This window comes from Eriocheir sinensis, chromosome 33, assembly GCF_024679095.1.
Source record: "Eriocheir sinensis breed Jianghai 21 chromosome 33, ASM2467909v1, whole genome shotgun sequence".
NCBI classification, from domain to species: Eukaryota; Metazoa; Arthropoda; class Malacostraca; order Decapoda; family Varunidae; genus Eriocheir; species Eriocheir sinensis.
Genome location: NC_066541.1, coordinates 1521046 through 1541455, shown reverse-complemented (window position 1 = coordinate 1541455; position 20410 = coordinate 1521046). Strand labels below are relative to the sequence as shown.

Sequence of the window (20410 nt, the reverse complement as noted above, 5' to 3'; positions counted from 1 at the left end):
GAAATCATTATTATTATAAAAAAAAATTGCCAAATGTTGGGTGCCCCGTTGGGTCGGCGTGAAGTGTCACTGTTTACAAACAGCGGCAGCACGTGGCTGAGCGGGCTGGTGGTGTCTCCTCGGCGGGTGTTGGCTGGCTGCTGGGTAAACCAGGAAAAGAAAAACATGTCTTCCGCCTTAAAGACGTATGTCGAAAAATACCTGTTGAATCCCGGTGCCTCATTCAACGTTGACGATGAAGGGAATCAAGGTGAGTGTGGGTGCCTGATGCCTGGGTCCCTGCTGCATCTTGCAACGTGTGTACGGTTGCGGTTGTTAAGAACAGTGACAGTCTGGCAATCTTCAAGAAAGCGCTGAAGACTCACTTATTCACTAAATCCTACGACTTCACAAATATGAGGATTGAGGACAACGTTAGGTGTTAATATTACTTTTAGCGGCCCTGTGGAGCGCTGCTACGGCGGCGGACCGGGGCCTGAAACCTCAGCAACGGTAGCCTATACCAAAGATGAAATTCAAAAGTTACAGGGGATTGTAAATTCCATGTATAGGGCAATCCTGGGAGTACCAAGCTATGCTCAAGTTCCAGTCTTGAGAGGAGAGATTGGCTCAAGCGCCATGGAGACTAGAATAAGGCAAAACCAGCTAAATTATTTGAAATATATAGAAGAAAATGAAAGAAATGAGCTGATGAGGAGGATCATAGAGGAAAAGGCAACAACAAGGAATGATTATTGGTTTAAGTCAACTTAACAATTTATGAAATACATTAATTTAAATTACTCTGACCTAAGAACAATTAAGAAAGAAAAATTAAAGAATAAGATCATAGACTGGGATAGTAAGAGATGGCAGCAGGAAGTAACAGAAAATGGCTAACGGCTCGACTCCCCCGTAATTGTAATCTAACCTATCCTAACCAAACCTTATGTGAGCATTGCTAACCAGGCATGGGCTTCGCCCCTTATTGCCCCCCCTATGATTGAATTCTAACCTTATGTGATCGTAGCTAATGAGGGAGCCTATGCCACCCTCTCGATTCTCCCCCCCCTAATGTAATCTAACCTAACCTTACATGAGTGTAGCTAACGGGGGGGGCTTCGCCCCCTCTCGACCCACCCCAACATTGTAACCGCTCTCATCATTCCCCCTACATTTGAGTGAACTAAAACACATTAATGTAGAAATGGGTGATTTGCAACAGAAATGGTACTAAGAAATGATGAACAGGGAAATATCCATAAGTTTAGGGAAGCCTGTATTTCAGTCAGTTTTGCTTCCCCTACCCAAAAATCCCACTTTCCCACCAGGCCATGAAGTTTGTTATGCATAGGAAAAGATAAAAGAAAAAGATAGGAAGTATTATCTTAAAATGCAAATATAAGAACAAGTAAAGGCAAGGAGTGTTGTCCTAAACTGCAAATATGAGTACAACTTGAAGATGAATGTCAGACCTGACTTCAAGGTTGTTAACCGTGTAGCAGCGACGGGCCAAATTTGTGGCTTTACCATGTAGCAGCGACGGGCCAAATTTGTGCCATGATATAACCCCCTCAAAATAGATCATACTTAATCTGATCACAAATGCTTTGATATATATTATGAAATGGTTTGTGTTAGTGATGATTTTTTCTCATTTTTCTCGCTTGGAGGGACCATTAAGAAACATGATCCCCGCTGCTACTGGGTTAAGCACCTCAAGTGTTACAGGTGCCACAGGTTGTTCAGAAGGTTGTGTTGATTGAGGCTTACAAAGGTGAGCAGTATCCTCAAAGTATCGGTGGTGAAGGTGTTGATAATTTTCTTTGATGAAGAGGTATTGAGTGCTGGTCCTTCAGCCAATCCAGAGTCACTTCTGAGCAAAAACTGTGCCAGTCAACGCTAGTGTGTTCCGATCACTTGAGGCACTCAAGCACTTTCCTGTGGTCCCATACTTTGCAACCAATGGATACAAAAGAGTAGTATTTGCCATGCAGGAAGGTATGTTCTCTCCAGGAAATTACCTTTTTAGTCCGATAACACAGAAATGGCACTTCTTATTCCTTTTCCATTTTGGTAATTTCCTTTAATGACCACAGTACCATTGGTGGTTGTCAGGTCTGAGTTTGCTAGGCAAATGGCACTGAGGACACTCAACTGATGTGGGCAGTACTCCATGTGCACAAAGAAAATCATGAGAGGGGTTTTCTTGTGAATGAAACATAGCAATGAAGTACCAATACATATACTCACATCCACTACAAAGATCACTGAAACAACTTTCTTCTGCAGTAGTCTTTGTCCAAATGACAGAAATATGAGAGACCAGGGCTTTCTCTCTCAGAAAAGACGAGCAGTACTGTGATTGGCTGAAGAGGGGAGTAATCGTAGGGGATGTTTAATAGCGTGTGCGTTGACTACCCACAAACGCTTACATTGGCAGAGAGCAGGCCACGTGACTGTGTGCAATTCCTTTACCCTTAACCCAACACTTGAATGAACACAGTAGATGCCTCAGATCTCTTTTGAGTTGGAAGGTGAGATTGAAAACACATTAAATCTTTCAATTTCATTACTGACATTATTATTAATTTTCTATGGGTGATGTAGTGGTTCAAGATACTGGAAATTATCAGATCTACTAGATGGCAGCAGCTATATCCATGTGCTTTGTATCGTCCAAAACAACAATAATACCACCAGATTGTTTTTTTGGGGGGAGGGGCAAGTTTTTGTATGTTTTCATAGCCAAGTAAGCAAGGGCATTGCTGATTGGCTACTGGTGGTCAGTGTATCTGTCATTTATTTGCAGAACATACTTGCTCACAATGCCCAGGTTCAGAAAATATATATATTTTATATTTTATAAATCTCACCTGCTACACATGAAAATATATATATTTCTCATCTGTTACACTCAATAGGTGATTTCTTTTTACATCATTAGATTAAGCAGTGATTGTACAACTAAATTGTGATTTTCTAAACTCAGTAGGTTAAAAACCAAATTAATAATGGCAAGTAGAACTCAAGGAATAACATTTGATATTTATACTACTTTATTTATTAATATTATCAATATTTACAGCAATCATATGATCAGTTTTAATTTAAAAGGTTTGTTCTTATATATGCAATCCTCATGAATATGATGGAAGCAGTTTGCATTGCTAAGTAAATACTTATAATTTTTGCATGTTTGTGCCTATTCATAGTAATATATTTCATTTGCAGAAACTAAGGCACAGATTGTTGACTCCTTGCTGGATGAGGAGAAAGCAGACTCTCAGAAGCAGTCCCTGAGCAAGCTGAGGGCAAGACGTGCTGCCCTTGAGACTGAGAAGGATCCGCGCTACAGTGGCAAGAAGGTTCTGCGGAAAGACTTGAAAAAAGACAGGGAAGTTGAGTATGATCCAGAGCTTTCAAAGTTCTGTGTTTTAGAAGGCAGTGAAGAGGAGGAGGAAGATGATGCAGATGTAGAGGAAGAAGATGCAGATGAAGAGGAGGAAGATGAAGAGAGTGATGAAGAGGATCAGAGCATTGACAAGAAACTCTCACAAAACTTTAAGAAATTAGGAACACATAAATCTAATGAAGAAAGTGATGAGGATGAAGATGAAGAGAGCAGTGATGAGAATGAGGGGAGAAAACTTTATCAAGGCCCTCAGAAGAAACAAAAAGGAGTCACGTGAGTTTTTGTGTCTCAAAAGTGGCTACTGTGATCTTTACAGCTAGTATATGACAAACCTTTACCTTGTCTTATATATATATATAGATAGACATATATATATATATATATATATATATATAGATATATATAGATATATATATATATATATATATATATATATATATACATATATATATATATATACAGTCGTCCCTCGAATAGTACGGTTTCGGTTTTATATGGATTGTCATATAAGAATTTTTTTTGGATTTTTTTATTTCCCGCTTGTTGCACCAAGTAGCCATTGTGTGAGTGGCAACACTGTTCTACCAAAACACCTGCTGAAAGCATCCCAAAGCGTTCGAGATAGGTGTTCACCTTGCAGAAGAATTCAGATTTAGGAGAAGTTACGTTTTGGGATGAGTTACGTTGCGGTAGGGAGAGCATACCACGTGAATGAGAGCAGTGTTCGCTGTATCTATCATAGTGTAAAAGAAATTCTTGCCGCAGTAACTGCCAGTGCTCCAAGAGTGCTGCAAGAGTAAAGATAAAGGTCGTCCTTTTACTAAGCCTCATCGTTGCTATGGTAACGGCGTCTCACTCACTGCAAAATGGGGTACGCTGATCTTCTTGATGCAATGGAAGCACTTATGTGTTTGTTTCGGCCGCCATATTTGCTGATGACAGCACAGAGGCGTTCCACCTCTCAAAGCCGGGAGCGGAGCGGATGTGCCGAGTTGGCAACTCGTGCTACCGTGTCATGCATTTGAGAGGACTAGGGATGTACTGAGAGTCCCAATTCCCTCTCCCAAACGCAACCCAGGAGTGTTTCTAGGGGGGGCAATAATTTTATACGGATTTTCGAATAGTACGGGGGTCCTGACGGCCATAGTGTTAGACTTCCCCATTCCCATCCCATCCCCATCCCTTACCCGTGGCCATAAACTGTAGTGTAAAGCGTCCCCATGTGGTTGGGGTTGTTTTACGCTACCCCATGAGGGTGCGGATGGGGTTGGAAAAATGTTGACTCCGCGGGGTAGAGAGCAGGACATCTTCGGCTTTTCCTTCGTATATTTCACGAGTAAATAGTGTTCTATTTGTTATTATAGAAGGACATATATTGAAAAGCATCAAAATATTTGTATGACTGATATTGTATCGCAAACTTTGCTAAAGTTAATATATATTTTTTAGTTTGTAAAGACTCTGGCGATTCCATTTGATTGTAAACGTACAGTTATTCCTGAAGATTTATTTATAATTGTCCCAAAGAATGGCAAAAGATGGCAGATTGATAACTAAATATGGCATTATTATGGGAATACTTAACATATACCATAAAAAATAGCATTTCTTGGCGACCACCTTGATTTAAGACAAAAATGCCATAAATGACATGACCTGGCAACCCCGGTGTGGCTGCCCAGCAGGTGTGTGTGACAAGCCATGGATACCAACCTGTCTCATAAATTAACTTACCCGCGTTTCTTGTTATTTACTTGTAGATCAACAACGCTATTGTTTTGTTTTATGATATATAATGTATATGAATACAATGATGTGTAAAAAATGCATTATTTATTTCATTTTCTGTAATTATTGGTTTGAAAGTGCTGCCAACATTATTATGACGTGCGGATTGGTTCCCCGGGGATGGGAAGGTGACGGGGCGGCTTGTCCATACCCCAGTCCCGCGTATGGGGATGGGGACGGGTAGGGAATGGGGAAGACTAACACTTTAGCCGTGAGTCCCTAACCCTCGTACTATTTGAGGGACGACTGTATATATATATATATATATATATATATATATATATATATATATATATATATATATATATATATATATATATATATATATATATTACCACATAACATGAACATGGGACCCAAGAGACAAGCCAAAACATCTACTGAATGCACCCCAAAGCATTCGAGAAAGGTATTCACCTTGCAGAAGAATTCAGATTTAGAAGAAGTTATGTTTTGGTACGAGTTACGTTGCGGTAGGGAGATCTTACCACGTGAATCCGGGTCCCGCCTGGCTCAGCTTCTACTCGCCAGGCAAAGTTGCCAGTTATGCATTTTCTGCTGTAGTGTTACCACTCTGGGCAACGGAGGCATCCTGGGAGTGCTGCCCTCCACATTGTCAGCGAGCGAGCCATGTCATATACTCACACTCTCTTACTCTCTACCACAGTTTCTATTGCTCTCAAATTCATACCTGAAATAAGATATGAAACAGTAATTGTGGAGATTGACTCCACACCTCCAAAATATGACATTACACCTCCATATTTTATAGTTTAGGGATGCATATTTAAACTATTCCAACCAAATTTTAAATATCCCAACCTCTAACGGGGGGGGCTTCGCCCCCATTGATGCCCCCCCCCCCCCCCAGCGTGGTAACACTACACTGTGATTGCAGCAGAAAATGCATAACTGGCAACTTAGGCCCGTGGGTAACAGCTGAGCCAGGCAGGACTTGGATTCTGTAGGAGTGCCCAGGAGTGTTTCTAGGGGGGGGGCACTAATTTTATACGGATTTTCAGATAGTACGGGGATCCTGGGTCCCTAGCCCCCGTACTATTTGAGGGACGACTGTATGCTCTTAATCATTTTAGTGAGTCTTTTTGTCAGAGCCTCTCCAAATTCCATAACTGATACTCTATAGACTGACATTCTTATCCTTGCTTCCTATATGTACAAGGTAAACAATTATGCCTTCTTTCTAGTCATGGTATTACACACATTTTTCAAGATAGGTTTCATGGTAATATTTACTTCAGTGCTTTGCATTCTCCATAAATCAGTATTTCTGTTATGTATATAATCTATGCCTTGGGCTCCACCCTCTGTCAACCTCTCTTGTTTTCTCTGAATAGAATTTTGGGTTTTCCAAGTATTGTCTCTTCTGAAGGGCCTATGTTTATAGTCCTAGAACTCCTAAGAACTTTAAAAACACATTTTTATTTTGCATACACCATATACCTAACCAACTACACATGAAATTTCTGTAACCAGGTTTATTGATGATGGAGACTTCAGCAAATTTGCTGATGACATGGATGATGATGATGATGAAGATGCGGATGAGGAAATTGAGGAAGAAGAGGAGGAAGATAATGATTATTCAATGGAAACTGAAGACAGGCACAGAGAAAGTACACTCAAAAAGTTTCGACAAGAAGATATGTCAGAGGAGGTGAAGAAAGGACAAGCCGTAAAGAATCAGCTAGGTACTATGAGATATTTTTATATATATATATATATATATATATATATATATATATATATATATATATATATATATATATATATATATATATATATATATATATATATATATATATATATATATATATATATATATATATATATATATATATATATATATATATATATATATATATATATATATATATATATATATATATATATATATATATATATATATATATATATATATATATATACACACAGACATTCCCCAACTTACAAACAAGTTACGTTCCGGAAGGCAGTTCGTACATTGAATTGCTCGTAAGTCGTTATTTTGCCATTTTGCCACTTCTTAGCACTGCCACTATCACTTGCCTTATGCTTGCCATTAACCATGATGGAGGGGTTAATTTTCTCACAAAAAACACAAAACGCCGAGAAATGTAACGAACAGCTAGAGCACAAGCAAACGCATGTTACCACTAACGAGTGTGTTACCAACCTGCCACTCTCGGGTGGCATGTGGTACTGCCTGGCGTGGGTTGCAGTAAAACATACTATGCAGAAGGTGCGGAACTCAAAATTCGGTCTTGTAGAAGTATTGTGAACACGATTTTAACTCACGCTGCAGTCTGTTTGTATGTCCGAATGTTTGTAAGTAGGGTATAATTGATATAATTTGCTGAATACATATAGGGCACTGTCACGTAAGTGCCCGTATCATGTGCAATAATGGGGGGCAATAACACTGATTGGCATCACTGCGATTGAGCGGGGCACTCTGCTCTGGCTTGGGAGTGTGTCTGTGTTCGGGCTGGTTGAGAAGCTTGCGGTCGTGACGGTGTGTAGTAGGGTCTCGTGGGGCAATCGAGGGGCTGAGTGTAGCTGGGGAGTAGAGGGTGTGGGGTGAGGGGTGTAGTATGATTGGCGGATTGATCGGGGACGCCTCGCTTGGTTGCGCGTGATGTTGATGGGCGCTGTGTGATGTTATAAGGCTGGGGAGACGCTTTGGGGAGCAGAACCTGTTCAGGATGCCGCTGAGGGCCAGAGTCGCAGGGCCCCGCACACAGCTGGGCTTTATCAGTTTTGAGTCTGGCAGTAGTGGCAGATGTGGTCTGGGAGGTGAGCTGTTGTCCGTTGTGAAGGGGAGGGATGAACGAGGGTGTGACTGCTGTAGTTTGACTGATTGGCTACCCGTTGGGGGACAGGTCAGGTATGGAAGGGGAGTGGCAGGGGGGGTGGAGGGGTTGAGGGTGTGACTTAGTTGTCGTTTGTTGATGGTGCATGTGTATTGTGTTAGGTATGTGTGGTGGTTGTGAGAGGCTTGTGGTGGTGGAATAATGGTGTGTCAGGTCTGCTGTGTACTCCTGTTGTGGCGTCTGGTGTTGGTGTCGTGCGGTGGTGTGTGGGGGTGTGGCGTCATTAATTAGGATAAGGAAGCACAACCCCCCATGCCCACCCCTGAGGTACCCTGGGCCAGGCTTAGAGGAGGAGGGACCTCCACTCCTGAAATCCAGCCACCAGTTGTGTGGGGTGCACTGGATCAGCCAGCCAGGAGACCAGGTTAGGTGAAGCCCTTGTGGTATGGCTTTTGCTGTGCGTGGGGTGGGTGAACTAGGAAAAAGCGAAAGAAATCAAACTGCCTGTTTAGCTTTGTTTGCGTTTTCAGCAAATGGGAGACCAGCAGTCCAGGAGATTAATTAGTGTGGTGGTGGAGGTTGCTGTATTGTTTGTTTATGTTGTGGTCTACAAGATGAGCAGAGAGATGAGTGTAAGTCCACTTGAAAATGAAGCAGAGGCTGGGAATGGATAGAAAAGAATAGGCCCAAGTCACTTGCCTGAGTGTGGGTGATTGAGGGAAGTCGTGTGGAGATGTTGCCTTCCAGTCAGCAGGACACTGACTTTGACACGGAAGAGCGTTAAAAATAGAGGCGAGGGGGGGCCAGCTGGGAGGGCTAACCCAGGGCGAGTTTGATGGGAGAGGTGGTGGGTGGGTTTGCTTTGTTTAATCTGTGACTTGAGGACCTGGCGACCCATAGGACACACAACTGTGGGAGAAGGGGGCGGGGTAAGTGGTGGGAGGGTGGGTGAGTCAGGTCAGAGGGGGGGAGGGAGGATGAGATGGATGAGAAGAGAGCCTGATGGTGGCTTTGGCTTCAGGTGGCGGGAGGTGAGACCTGTGGGGGATGGAGGGGGGTGCTGTTGTTGAGGCCATTTCCAAACTTATTTTTGAAAACCCTTTTCCATTTAAGGCTGTAAGCTGGGATCTTTGGGGTAGTATGTGGCTGTTGCCTTTTTGGCGTCCCGGATTTGGCGATAACTTTGTTAGCTTGTAGTTTGTAGGTTGTGTTGTTGAAGGCCTGTGTTTCCTTGGACGTTTTTATCGTTTATTCTGGGTGTAATGGTCGGGTGTCTGTGGGTTGATTGATTTTAGCGGGAAGAAGGTAGAAGTGCTGGTATTGCTGGTGGTTGGTTGGCCATTTTTGGTCATTTTTGGTGCTCAGTCCTACTTAACCGTGCGGTGCGTGTTATCCATTGGCCGAACGCGCGGATGGCTGAGATGGGCCAGTAGGTCTTAGTGGCTGGTGGCTGTTGTGTTAGATATGTTAGGGGTGCAGGTGTCCAGAACTGACAGGTGTGTGTGTGCTCCGGTGGAGGGGAGGAGGGGGGGGGGGAAGGTAGGGAAGTGAGGTCAGTGAGGATTAAATCCAGTGTGTTTGTGTGTGTGTGATATATATATATATATATATATATATATATATATATATATATATATATATATATATATATATATATATATATATATATATATATATATATATATATATATATATATATATATATATATATATATATATATATATATATATATATATATATATATATATATATATATATATATATATATATATATATATATATATATATATATATATATATATATATATATATATATATATATATATATATATATTGATTGATTGATTGATTGATTGATTGATTGATTGATTGATTGTAAAGATTTATCATTGTTGCTCTGCACTACATTCTCATGTACATTATCTTTCAGCTATTTATGACTCCCTGTTTGAAGGCCGAATCTGTATGCAGAAGGTGTTGTCAGCGACCAATCAGCTGCCTCAGCATGACACATACAAACTTTTCCTGAAGGAACATGATCAAAATTATATTAAGAATTTGTCTGCAGCAAAAGCAGCCAGCAAGAATCTTCTCAATTCCCTTCTTCAAATTCAGGTACAAAGGAGACTAATGTTTGTTATACTTATTCCTATCATTATGTTTAATTTTGATTTAAGTTCTAATTTAATAGTAGTAGGAGTAGGCAGTCAGAAACCTGCTGCATTGGGTACAAGTCTCCCCAGGCCAGGTATATGCAGATGGCAAATGGGTGCTGCAAGCCTATTGAAGATCCTCCTTTGTCCTCACAATTTTTCCTCTTTGTTTCTCACTTACACCAAAAGTAGTTCTTTAAGGCTCTATAATTCTATTACTATCCACAGCAAGCTACATCCACATGACACCTAGCTACATAATTTTTTCAAAATTTTTAAAACTATGGATAGTATGCAACCTACATCATGAGTCTTGTATGAGGAGTTATTTCTCGCAACACCAGCCCAGCCGCCATTTGCATTGTTTGAAAACCATACAACTACACCCATACAACAAACAGCTGCATGTCGCGAGTCACCAGAACCGTGTGAATTGTGTCTTGCCTAGTTGTCTGTCATAACGTACGAGTGATGGTGAGAATAATATGCTAATTATGATATCAGAAGCTGTGCATCATCAATATGTATGAGGATGTATTTCTCGTGACACCAGCCCGACCGCCATTTTCATTGCTTTACTCAAGGACACTTGTCAATTCAAGCAGTACAGGTTACACCAAAAATATATAAATTTCGGGAAACTGTACTTCGTCAATGTTTTTTAACCGTGCACATTTCTGAGCATTTAGAGAACTATTTTTTTTCCAAAATTGTCGTCTTAAAGTTTGGGGTGCGCTATACGGCGCAAAATACGGTTAGCTTATATTACTTCCCCTAAGCATACATTTCACATGAATATAATCAGGATCATACATTAATAATTTAAGAAATGTTGGACGGTCCCATTGAGCTGTGTCAGTACCAACACTCACAAACACATTCTTTGTTTGGATGGGAACCACAGGGAGGAAAATATTTCATCAGGTGGGCTGAAAAAGACTACAGTAACCGAAGGATGGGATAGCAGATAAAGAGAGGAGGGTGAGGTGGCTAGCAGACACTATTGTAGTTACTGGGTGCGGTTGGTTAAAAAACTATTCTCGGTCGGTCGCCGTGGATATCTGACCCTCTGACCTTGCCCATTATATTTGAAATCCATTATAAGTGGGTCTGTTATATTGAGGATTAACTGTAATTGCATTACAGCTTACTGGGTAAGAAATGTACTGAATCCAAGTCTTGTGGAGTTGTTGTTCACCGTTATTATCAGCTGGCAGTGGCAGGACTCAAACCTGGGGCTCCCAAGATCACAGGATCCATTTGCTGAGCACTTGGCCAGTGGCTCCTCATGCAAGTGAGGAATATTTCTTTTCTCCCCTGTGTGGTGCATCATGTCTGCATTGTATTTTTTCTGCTTTTCAGGAGCTGCTTCTGAGGCAGCACCCCGAGACCAACTACATTGTGACTGGCAAGACTCCCAAAGACACTGGGTCTGGAAGGTTAGTATCTCTTGAATTGAAATTTAAATGTCTTAATTATTACCATATTCTATATAGAACAGTTTAAAAAGATACTAATATGTCTGTATTCCACTGCATGTCATATGAGGCAACTAAAATGGATATAGCTTAAGATGCAGTATACTAGATTATGGACTGCACTCCCCTAACAGTTGTTGTCAGCATTCACATTGATATTCTTTCTTTTCCAGCTTATAGCAAATTATACATTTTTAGCACCTCATTTATTACACTGGCCAACAACAAATTTATTGTCTAATTTTTTTTAGCTGATTTAGGACAATTTTGATGTGCTGAATCCAAAAATCACATTGGTTTTGCTCAATCAGGTCAACTTTTTTTATTTATCACCACATGATGTTTTTTTTTGTTTTTTTTACACGTACAGGTATTTTCTATTTATATGAGGCAAAATTCTTTCTTATTTCTTTAAATAATCGCAATCTTGGTTTGTCAAAGTCCTCTGCCGAACTGTTGGCATCCATATTGAAGGAAAGAAAATTCCTCTCTGACAATGCTCGCATCACCTTCTACCGCAACAGACATCAAGAGTACCTTCATTTTTTCTCTGAAGAGAAGGACTTGGTGTACTGTACAGATATTGCACAGCTTCTGCACAAGCTTGGAGTGCCACAGTACCAACCCGAAGATTGGAGACTGTTCATTGACGGCAGCAAGCGTTCGCTGAAATGTGTTCTGCTGCACAACGGCAACCAGTTTGCCTCTGTACCCCCCGCTCACTCAACTACACTGAAGGAGAAGTATGAAGCGGTGAAGTATGTGCTGGAGAAAATTCGTTATGATCAGCATGAGTGGTTGATTTGTGTTGACCTGAAGATGGTGAACTTTTTGTTGGGACAACAGTCCAGGTTCACCTTCACCAAGTACCCATGCTTTCTGTGCATGTGGGATAGTAGGGACAAAGCTCAGCATTACACGAAGAAGGACTGGCCTGTATGGGAGGAATTGGTGCCTTGCAGAGCAAGGAATGTCATAAACAACCCTCTGGTGGACAGAGACAGGATACTCTTCCCACCGCTGCACATCAAGCTCGGCTTGATCAAACAGTTCACCAAAGCTCTGGACAAGGATGGTGGCTGCTTCACTTAGTTGTGCCTCACTTTTCCAGGATTGACCATGGAGAAGTTGAAAGCTGGCATCTTTGACGGTCCTCAACTCCGTCAGAGATCCAGAGTTTGAAAACTCATTGAACAAAGTGGAACTGGAAGCATGGAAGGTTTTTGTTCTTGTCATGAAGAACTTTGTTGGCAACAAGAAGGCCAGGAACTACACAGAACTTGTCACCAATATGCTGACTGCTTTCAGAAACCTTGGATGCAACATGAGCATCAAAATGCATTACTTATTCTCACATATGGATCGGTTTCCTGAGAATCTGGGGTTAATGAGTGACGAGCAGGGGGAAAGATTCCATCAGGACATGAAAGGGATAGAGACCCCAGGTATCAGGGACGCTGGGATACAGTCATGATGGCTGATTACTATTGGACTCTGAAGAGAAACATCCCTACTGCTGAGCATTCTACGAGTTTGAAGAAACGGAAGTTCATGCCCTGAATTTTGAACAATGATGACCTAATATCCAATTTACATGTACTTACCTTTATCAATATCTACTATTCAATGTACACTTATCAATTTTTGTAACATTTAATTTATGAAAACAATTTTTTTATCATAAAAACCTATTTCAGATGAGAAATATTAACAAAAATCAACCGAAAATGTCACAAAAATGTAATTGATTTAGTTATAAGATCGTATTTTTAAAAATTGACATAGCACAAAAACCCTGCCCTTATCGAGAGAAACGGGTGTCATTTTCGGATTCAGCGATGCAAATTTGTCCTAAATCAGTTGAAAAAATTAGATAACTTACATTTTTTTTTTAACCCAGTGAATTATCAGTCAACAAAACAGCCACTGAATTTAACTGAGTTTGGAAATGTGTAACAGGAGAATAGTATATATCTTTATCTATAGTTTCCTGTCTTGATATTGTTACATTGAACAATAAATGGAACAAGTCAGTAGGGTAGTAAGGGAGAATGAGGTATTTCACAATATACCAGAACTGAATCTGTCTGATAAGATCAATATTTCTTCCTAGTGATGAAGAGATAACCAGCAGTGAAGATGAAGAGGAGAAACCAGTGGAAAATAAAGAAACAGAAGGCTTTCGGGGATTGAAGCGAAAGATGAAGGTGGAGGAGTATGAGGAAGTTCTGAGCAAGAGGCATGCAGCAGTGTTGCCATTTAGAGACCAAACCATTAACAAGTAAGAAAAATTTTCATGCAGAAGTGAAAAATATTTTTTAACAGAACTGAACTTTTTGTATTTTTTTCAAGGGAGCAAACCAGTGAATAGCCCATTCCATTTCCAATGCCAGATGTAATTGAAAACAGGAAAACATGATCATCATCATCATCATTTCATTGACGCCTGCTCCTAGGAGCTCCCACCAGGGGATGGCCACGGCAGAAGAGCTTCCATCTTTCTCTATCCAGACACTCCCTCCTTGCCTGCTCAAAGTTTCCCAAAGATCTTTTCCCCCCTCTCCCTAACGTACTCTTGCACCCTATCCCTCCATTTCACTGGAGGTTGTCCTCTAGCATTCCCTCCCTCTATCTCACTCACATACACCCTCCTGGTCATCCTACTCTCCTCCATTCGCTCCATGTGGCCAAACCACTTTAAAGTCTGTCGCTTCACTTCTTCCTTTCACCCCTGTGACACATTCCAAAATGCTCGTACACACTTTCATTACTCATTCCATCCATTCTACTCACACCACATGCACTCCTCAAATAACTCATTCCACTGCCTGCACTCTAGACCTCTGACTTTCATTCCAGGCCCACATTTCACTTGCATATGTGAGGGTTGGTACTATTATTGTATTTCTCAAATCCCTCTTTACCCCATGCTCACACTTCTGCCATTCATGATTCGTCCCAAAGACCCTACCACCCTTCTTCCTTGCAATGTCATCCAAAATTATTTTGCATTCTTTTTCACATTTAATTCCCACTCTATATAGGCATACAAAATCTACAACCTCACTTCTACTTCACTCACAAACCATCACTTTACTTTTGTTGACATTTACTTTCAGCTTTCTCCTGTTAGAGACACTATCAAAAACACTGACTAAATTTTGTAGGACACTTTCAATTTCTGCAATGAGCACCGTGTCAGCAAACAATATCGAATTCAGCACCCACTTCCTTCCCTCATTGAACAGTCTTACTCCAACTTCTCCAACTTTGCCCTTAATTTCTCTAATAACACCATCCATATAAATATTGATGGTGACATGGTGCACCCTTGTCTTAAGCCCACTTTTATCTCAAAATGTTCTCTTGTTTCTCCACACACATGAAAACATGATAATTCAAAATAACAAAAAAGACTGATAGGAGAGCCATATCTTCCTTCCAGATGGTATGAGAAGACAAAGCTTCTGTCCAGCCGCATCGCTCGAAACAACAGGTTCAGCAGCTTTGAGACCTCAGCCCTCCAGCAGCTCCAGAACATTCTCACCAACAAGGATCAGCTTATCCGACGTACCCAGCTGACCGGCACCACACGAGGCACCACCTACCATGTCCTTGGTCGCTGCAAGAAGGACGCTAAGGTTAAATTTGCTCTCAAGATGTGATAGTGCTGTGTGTGTGTGTGTGTGTGTGTGTGTGTGTGTGTGTGTGTGTGTGTGTGTGTATTTACCTATTTGTATTTACCTACTTGTAGTCTACTAGGCCTGAGCTAAGCTCTAATAGTCCCGTTTCCATATCTACATTTATCCAGCCTTTCTTTTATTTGTTGGACACTGCTCACCTCCACCGCCTCTTCTCGCAAGCTGTTCCATGTGTTAACACTTCTATGTGGAGAACTATACTTTTTCAAGTCACTCAAACAGGTTCCTTTATTAACCCCTTCACTCTGGCGACGCCGACGTCGGTGTCTGACGGGCGTCTGACGGCGTCATTGTATTGAAAGGGTTAGTCCTCTTCTAAACCTCTTAATCCTCTTCTAAACCTCTTAAGAGGAAATAGAAGAGGATTAAGAGGAATTTAGAGGAGGATTGAGAGGTTTAGAAGAGGATTAAGCCTCTTCCATTGTGTGACACTTCTTTTCATTGAACTCCATTTCCCATTTTTTACTTCATTCATGTATCTCATTTATATCTTCCTGCAGTTTATTATAGTCAACCACATATCTTATGTTTCTAAGCAGTTTGACATCATCTTCAAATATACCCATGTAACTTTACTTTTTTTGGCATATCATTTATATATATTAAAAACAATATAAGCGCTAACACTGATCCCTGTGGAACTCTACTTGTGACCGTTCTCCATTCTGATTTCTCATCTTTGAACACAGCTCTTATTTCTCTGATTGCTAGGTACAGTACTGTCTCCAAGTTTGCGATAAATAGGTTGACGTTGCGGGTTGCAAACGTTGAAATCGCAAACTTTGAACCATTATTCTTATGGGGAAAATTGAAAACCGTCGACATCTTGTGCTTGGCCACCCGTCCGGGTGGCCATGCGCAATTGTGCAGATGGCCCCAGCTACGTGCTGGGCCCGAGCAGCTGGCGGGCGGCTGATGATGGTGATGGTGATGATGAGTGTCGGCGGCGTGACCTTTGCATCGGCGCTGCATGAAAGGTGTTTTTGTCGGGGCCCATGTGTGTGTGTGTGGCTGTGTTTGTTGTGGGTTTGGGCTTCTCAATTTGCCAGTTCTTGTTTTCCACATGTTGTGCAGGACCCCTTTCTTTCTGCCATCTCTTCTTGTTTAAAAGGAAGAGATGGAAGAAAAGAAAGAGGTCCCGCACAACATGTGGAAGGTGGGAATTGGCAGATTGAGGAGCCTGGGCCCACGATGGGCACAGCCACACATGCACAGGCCCCGATGAAGGTGCCGTCACAAGATGTGAAAAAAAACTGGTTTTAGCAGCCTTTTCCTTTTCTTTTCGGGTCATATTGCAATTTCAGTTTTCAATAAAAAACAATCAAATTTTTTGGGTCCCTATTGCAAACTTGGTGAATCACAAACTTGAAAATTGCAATCCTGGAGACAGTACTGTATTATTTTTTGTGTGTGTGTGCGTGTGTGTATGAGATTGAAAAAGATGCACTTGCTACTTTGTTTTAATATTTTGCTTAATGTTTTGTCTTGTTTTTATTCACTTAGTTACTTGCAGAGATTTTTGTGTCATAAGTATAGTATTGGTTTACCATAAATGGGTACTGGTTACATACAGACATGCTAGCTTAAAATTGATAATAACTTGGTAATGTCATATGGTTATACATATAAGATAAAGCAACAGGCCACCACAACATTATTCTGGGATATGTAGGATCAAATGATTATAGGGAAAACAGAAAACTGTTGAGAAGTATAGTATATTCCAAGTGAGAAATTCCTGTAAACTCCTTCAATATGCAATTTTATCAATCTTTAACCGTAGCTGTAGGGATTATGTTTTTTAAAGGCCCTTCAAAGCGAATTAATGAGAAAAAATCATCACTCACGCAAACCATTTCGTAATAAATATCAACGCATTTGTAATCAGTTTATGCATCATCTATTTTTGGGGGTTTATATCATGGCAAAAATTTGGCCCACCGCTAGTACACGGTAAAGTCACAAATTTGGCCCGTGGCTGCTACTGGGTTAACATCATTATTACTCTCCCCTCAGGTGGAGAGTGAAGAGTATGACCCAGAAATATTTGATGACACTGATTTTTACACAAGAGCCCTGGAGGAGGTGCTCAAGGCGAAGGTGTCCCTCTCAGACAACATGACTGATGTGTCACGTAAATGGATTGAGATTCAAAATCTACGGAGGAAGGCAAAGAAAAAAGTTGACAAGAAAGCAAGTAAAGGCCGAAAAATCAGATACGAGGTATGTGTATACATTATAACTATGTTTAGTGTTGGTTAATTGTTGTTAAAAATTAAACATTCAATCATTCAGTCTACTTTACTATTTTTTCATCATGTCCGTCCGTAATCTTCCTCCTCTTACACATGTGTCTTGACCATTGCCATTTCCCAATTTTAATTCCCCTTATTATTTCATCTACTTCTGTTTGCTATTATCCATTTCCCATATATCCTTAGAATATCCCACAAGTCCTTCATGTCAACCCTGTCATATACCTTCTCTAGGTCATTCATTACAGTTTCAAAGTGCTGCTTCCATACCTCCTTTATCTCCTTATTTCCTCTCACAAGCACCCCATCTTTCCTCTTCATGATACAAAAGTCACTCTTTCCTCCTTCCATTTCTCTTATAACTTCTTTCGAGAAAAGTTTTTTGATCTGGTATTTTGCTGATATTTTCCTACAAAATCCTCATTCAAAGTACTCCCTTTACTTTCACTAACCAGCCTCTTTACCACATCTTACTCTCCCTGTACTTTCTCTCCCATCTCTCTCTCGCCTTCTCTGTCACATTTCTCTGTAACATTTTCTTGTGGTTCCTTCTTTCTCCTCAACTGCCTCTTTTATCTCATCCATCCACCATGCACTCCCTTTCTTTCCTTTTCCACACAGCCCATACCTGACTGCTTCCTCAGCTGCCCTGACCACTGAATTCCTCATACACCTCATTCACTCCTGCACTGTCTTCTATCCCTGCTCTTGCTCTTCCAAGTATTTCCTCCACTTTTCTCCTTTACATCTCCCTGTCACACAACTTCTCACTTGCTAGTTCCTTCCTAGCCTTTTCCCTATTCCCATTCTGTCTAAATTCCCATTTCTCTTTCATCCTAATTTTGGCTACTACCGTAAAGTGACCAGATCCATTAAACATTCCTCTCACAACTTTTGCATCTACTACATCCTGTCTCAACCTCATATCTACAGCTATATAACTATTACGCCCCTCATGTCTCCTCTTGCCCATGTATACCTAAGAATTAGCTTGTGTTGGAAGAAGGTGTTTGTCAAGAACAAACCCTTCTCAGCACAACATCCACAAGGTATTGTCCATTTTCGTTCACTCCATCCACACCCCACTTCCCAACCACACCACCAACCTCCCTGTTTCCAACTCTTGCTTTCATGCCCCCTAACACAAGAATTCTTCTTTCACCCCCAAAGGTTCAGATACTGTCCTAAGCCCTCCCAGTATCTCCTCATCTCACACTTGCCTTCCTTTCCCTTATCATTCACTGGCACATATGCACACACCCGTGCATACTTTACTATCCCTATCTTCCCTGTCATCCACACAGTCCTCGAGCCACACCACCTTTGCCCATCCACTCCCACCCACACTCATGGGAAGACCAATAACACGCATCCCTCTCTTCCTACCACTATCTTTTCCCATACTACTCCCCCCTCCACATCCTCCTACAGCCTCTCCCCACCACCACTCCCACACTCCCACACACCACATCCTTTTAAATCTATCTCACACCTAACACATCAATCCTTCCTTTCTGGATTTCATTTATTAGGTATTAATATACCTGACACACTTAGGAGAGGACAGCACAAATAAAAGTGTTAGCATCAGTTTCCCCCCTGACACCATACAGAATGCATCCATAATTCTTGAGAGGACAACAGATTTAATACACATTTTCCACATCAGTATCAAACCCATATATTTACAACCTTATAACATCTCTTTGGTGTTTTCAATGAAGGAAGTATATGTTCTGTGTCACCTAATTAAGTTCTACATCTAAGAGGAAGCACATACACCTTTGCAGGTGATGAGCAAGCTGCAGCAGTACATGGCACCTTCCCATGGCCCACAGATGGATGATGCTGCCATCAACACTCTCTTTGCCTCACTCTTTGGCAAGGCCATTCAGAAGCAAAGAGGACCCAAATCTGAATGAATGGTTAGCACACTCTTATATAAATTCATCATTATAATGTCCATGTTCACTCTGTGTAGTAGTATTCCTCATCACTGTTGTAGATTGTTCTTGGCACAAGTTGGGGTTCCACTGGGTTCCATTACAATCCATCATCTACTTATATGATGAAGAGTTTATATATAATGACCAAAATAAAGTAAATTTGCTGATTATACTAAGATTTGTCATCTGAATAAACTATCCATGATGCCAAGGTGATACAAGGGGAACTTAACAATCTTTTCAAGTGGTCCAACATGTGGCAAAATATGTTAGCAAGCTTTGTTGCTGTTGCCAATACAAAGGCAATCCCACGCCCACGACTGGGCTACTGGAACGTTGCACAATGTTGTGTGACTAAAGGCTCAACTGAAGGTTAGATAGGCCTACACTGGAGGTGGTGGAGGCAAGGCGCAGGTGTTTCAAACCTCATGCCTGGTCAGATAATCTCAACGATTTTTCTTAGAAGTTTTTCAGTCTTTGACTGGCAATATTTTTGCTGGATACTTTGGGTTTCTCAATACCCATTGGCTGGATAGTTGGGATTTTACTATCTATCTATCTACAGTCAAACCTCACCATGAATGCGCAAATGGCGAACTTAATAACCTATATGGAAAAACACATATGGGCGTTCACCAGAAAAAGAAAAAAAAAGGTTTGCTGGCAGGAAACACGTCATACTCATGGCCAATCTCTTGCTTCTTTCTTCTTGAGAGGACAACAGATTTAATACACATTTTCCACATCAGTATCAAACCCATATATTTACAACCTTATAACACCTATGCTATGGTCATCATCAGGTTCTTCCGGGGTTTAGGCTTCGATGACGCTGCTTGCAGCATGATGGTGGTGCAAAGGTG

General features: G+C 41.1%; 1 protein-coding gene across 1 annotated transcript; it reads left to right on the top strand.

Moving 5' to 3' along the window:
• The first annotated feature begins 62 nt into the window (after positions 1-62).
• Positions 63-19717, top strand: LOC127006506 (protein AATF-like). Its single transcript, XM_050876461.1, has 9 exons — positions 63-250; positions 3214-3667; positions 6677-6891; positions 9945-10129; positions 11530-11606; positions 13759-13926; positions 15091-15286; positions 17363-17569; positions 19392-19717. Exons 1-9 carry the CDS (start codon positions 166-168, stop codon positions 19521-19523), a joined length of 1719 nt encoding a protein of 572 aa, XP_050732418.1. The 5' UTR covers positions 63-165; the 3' UTR covers positions 19524-19717.
• Positions 19718-20410: the final 693 nt, after the last annotated feature.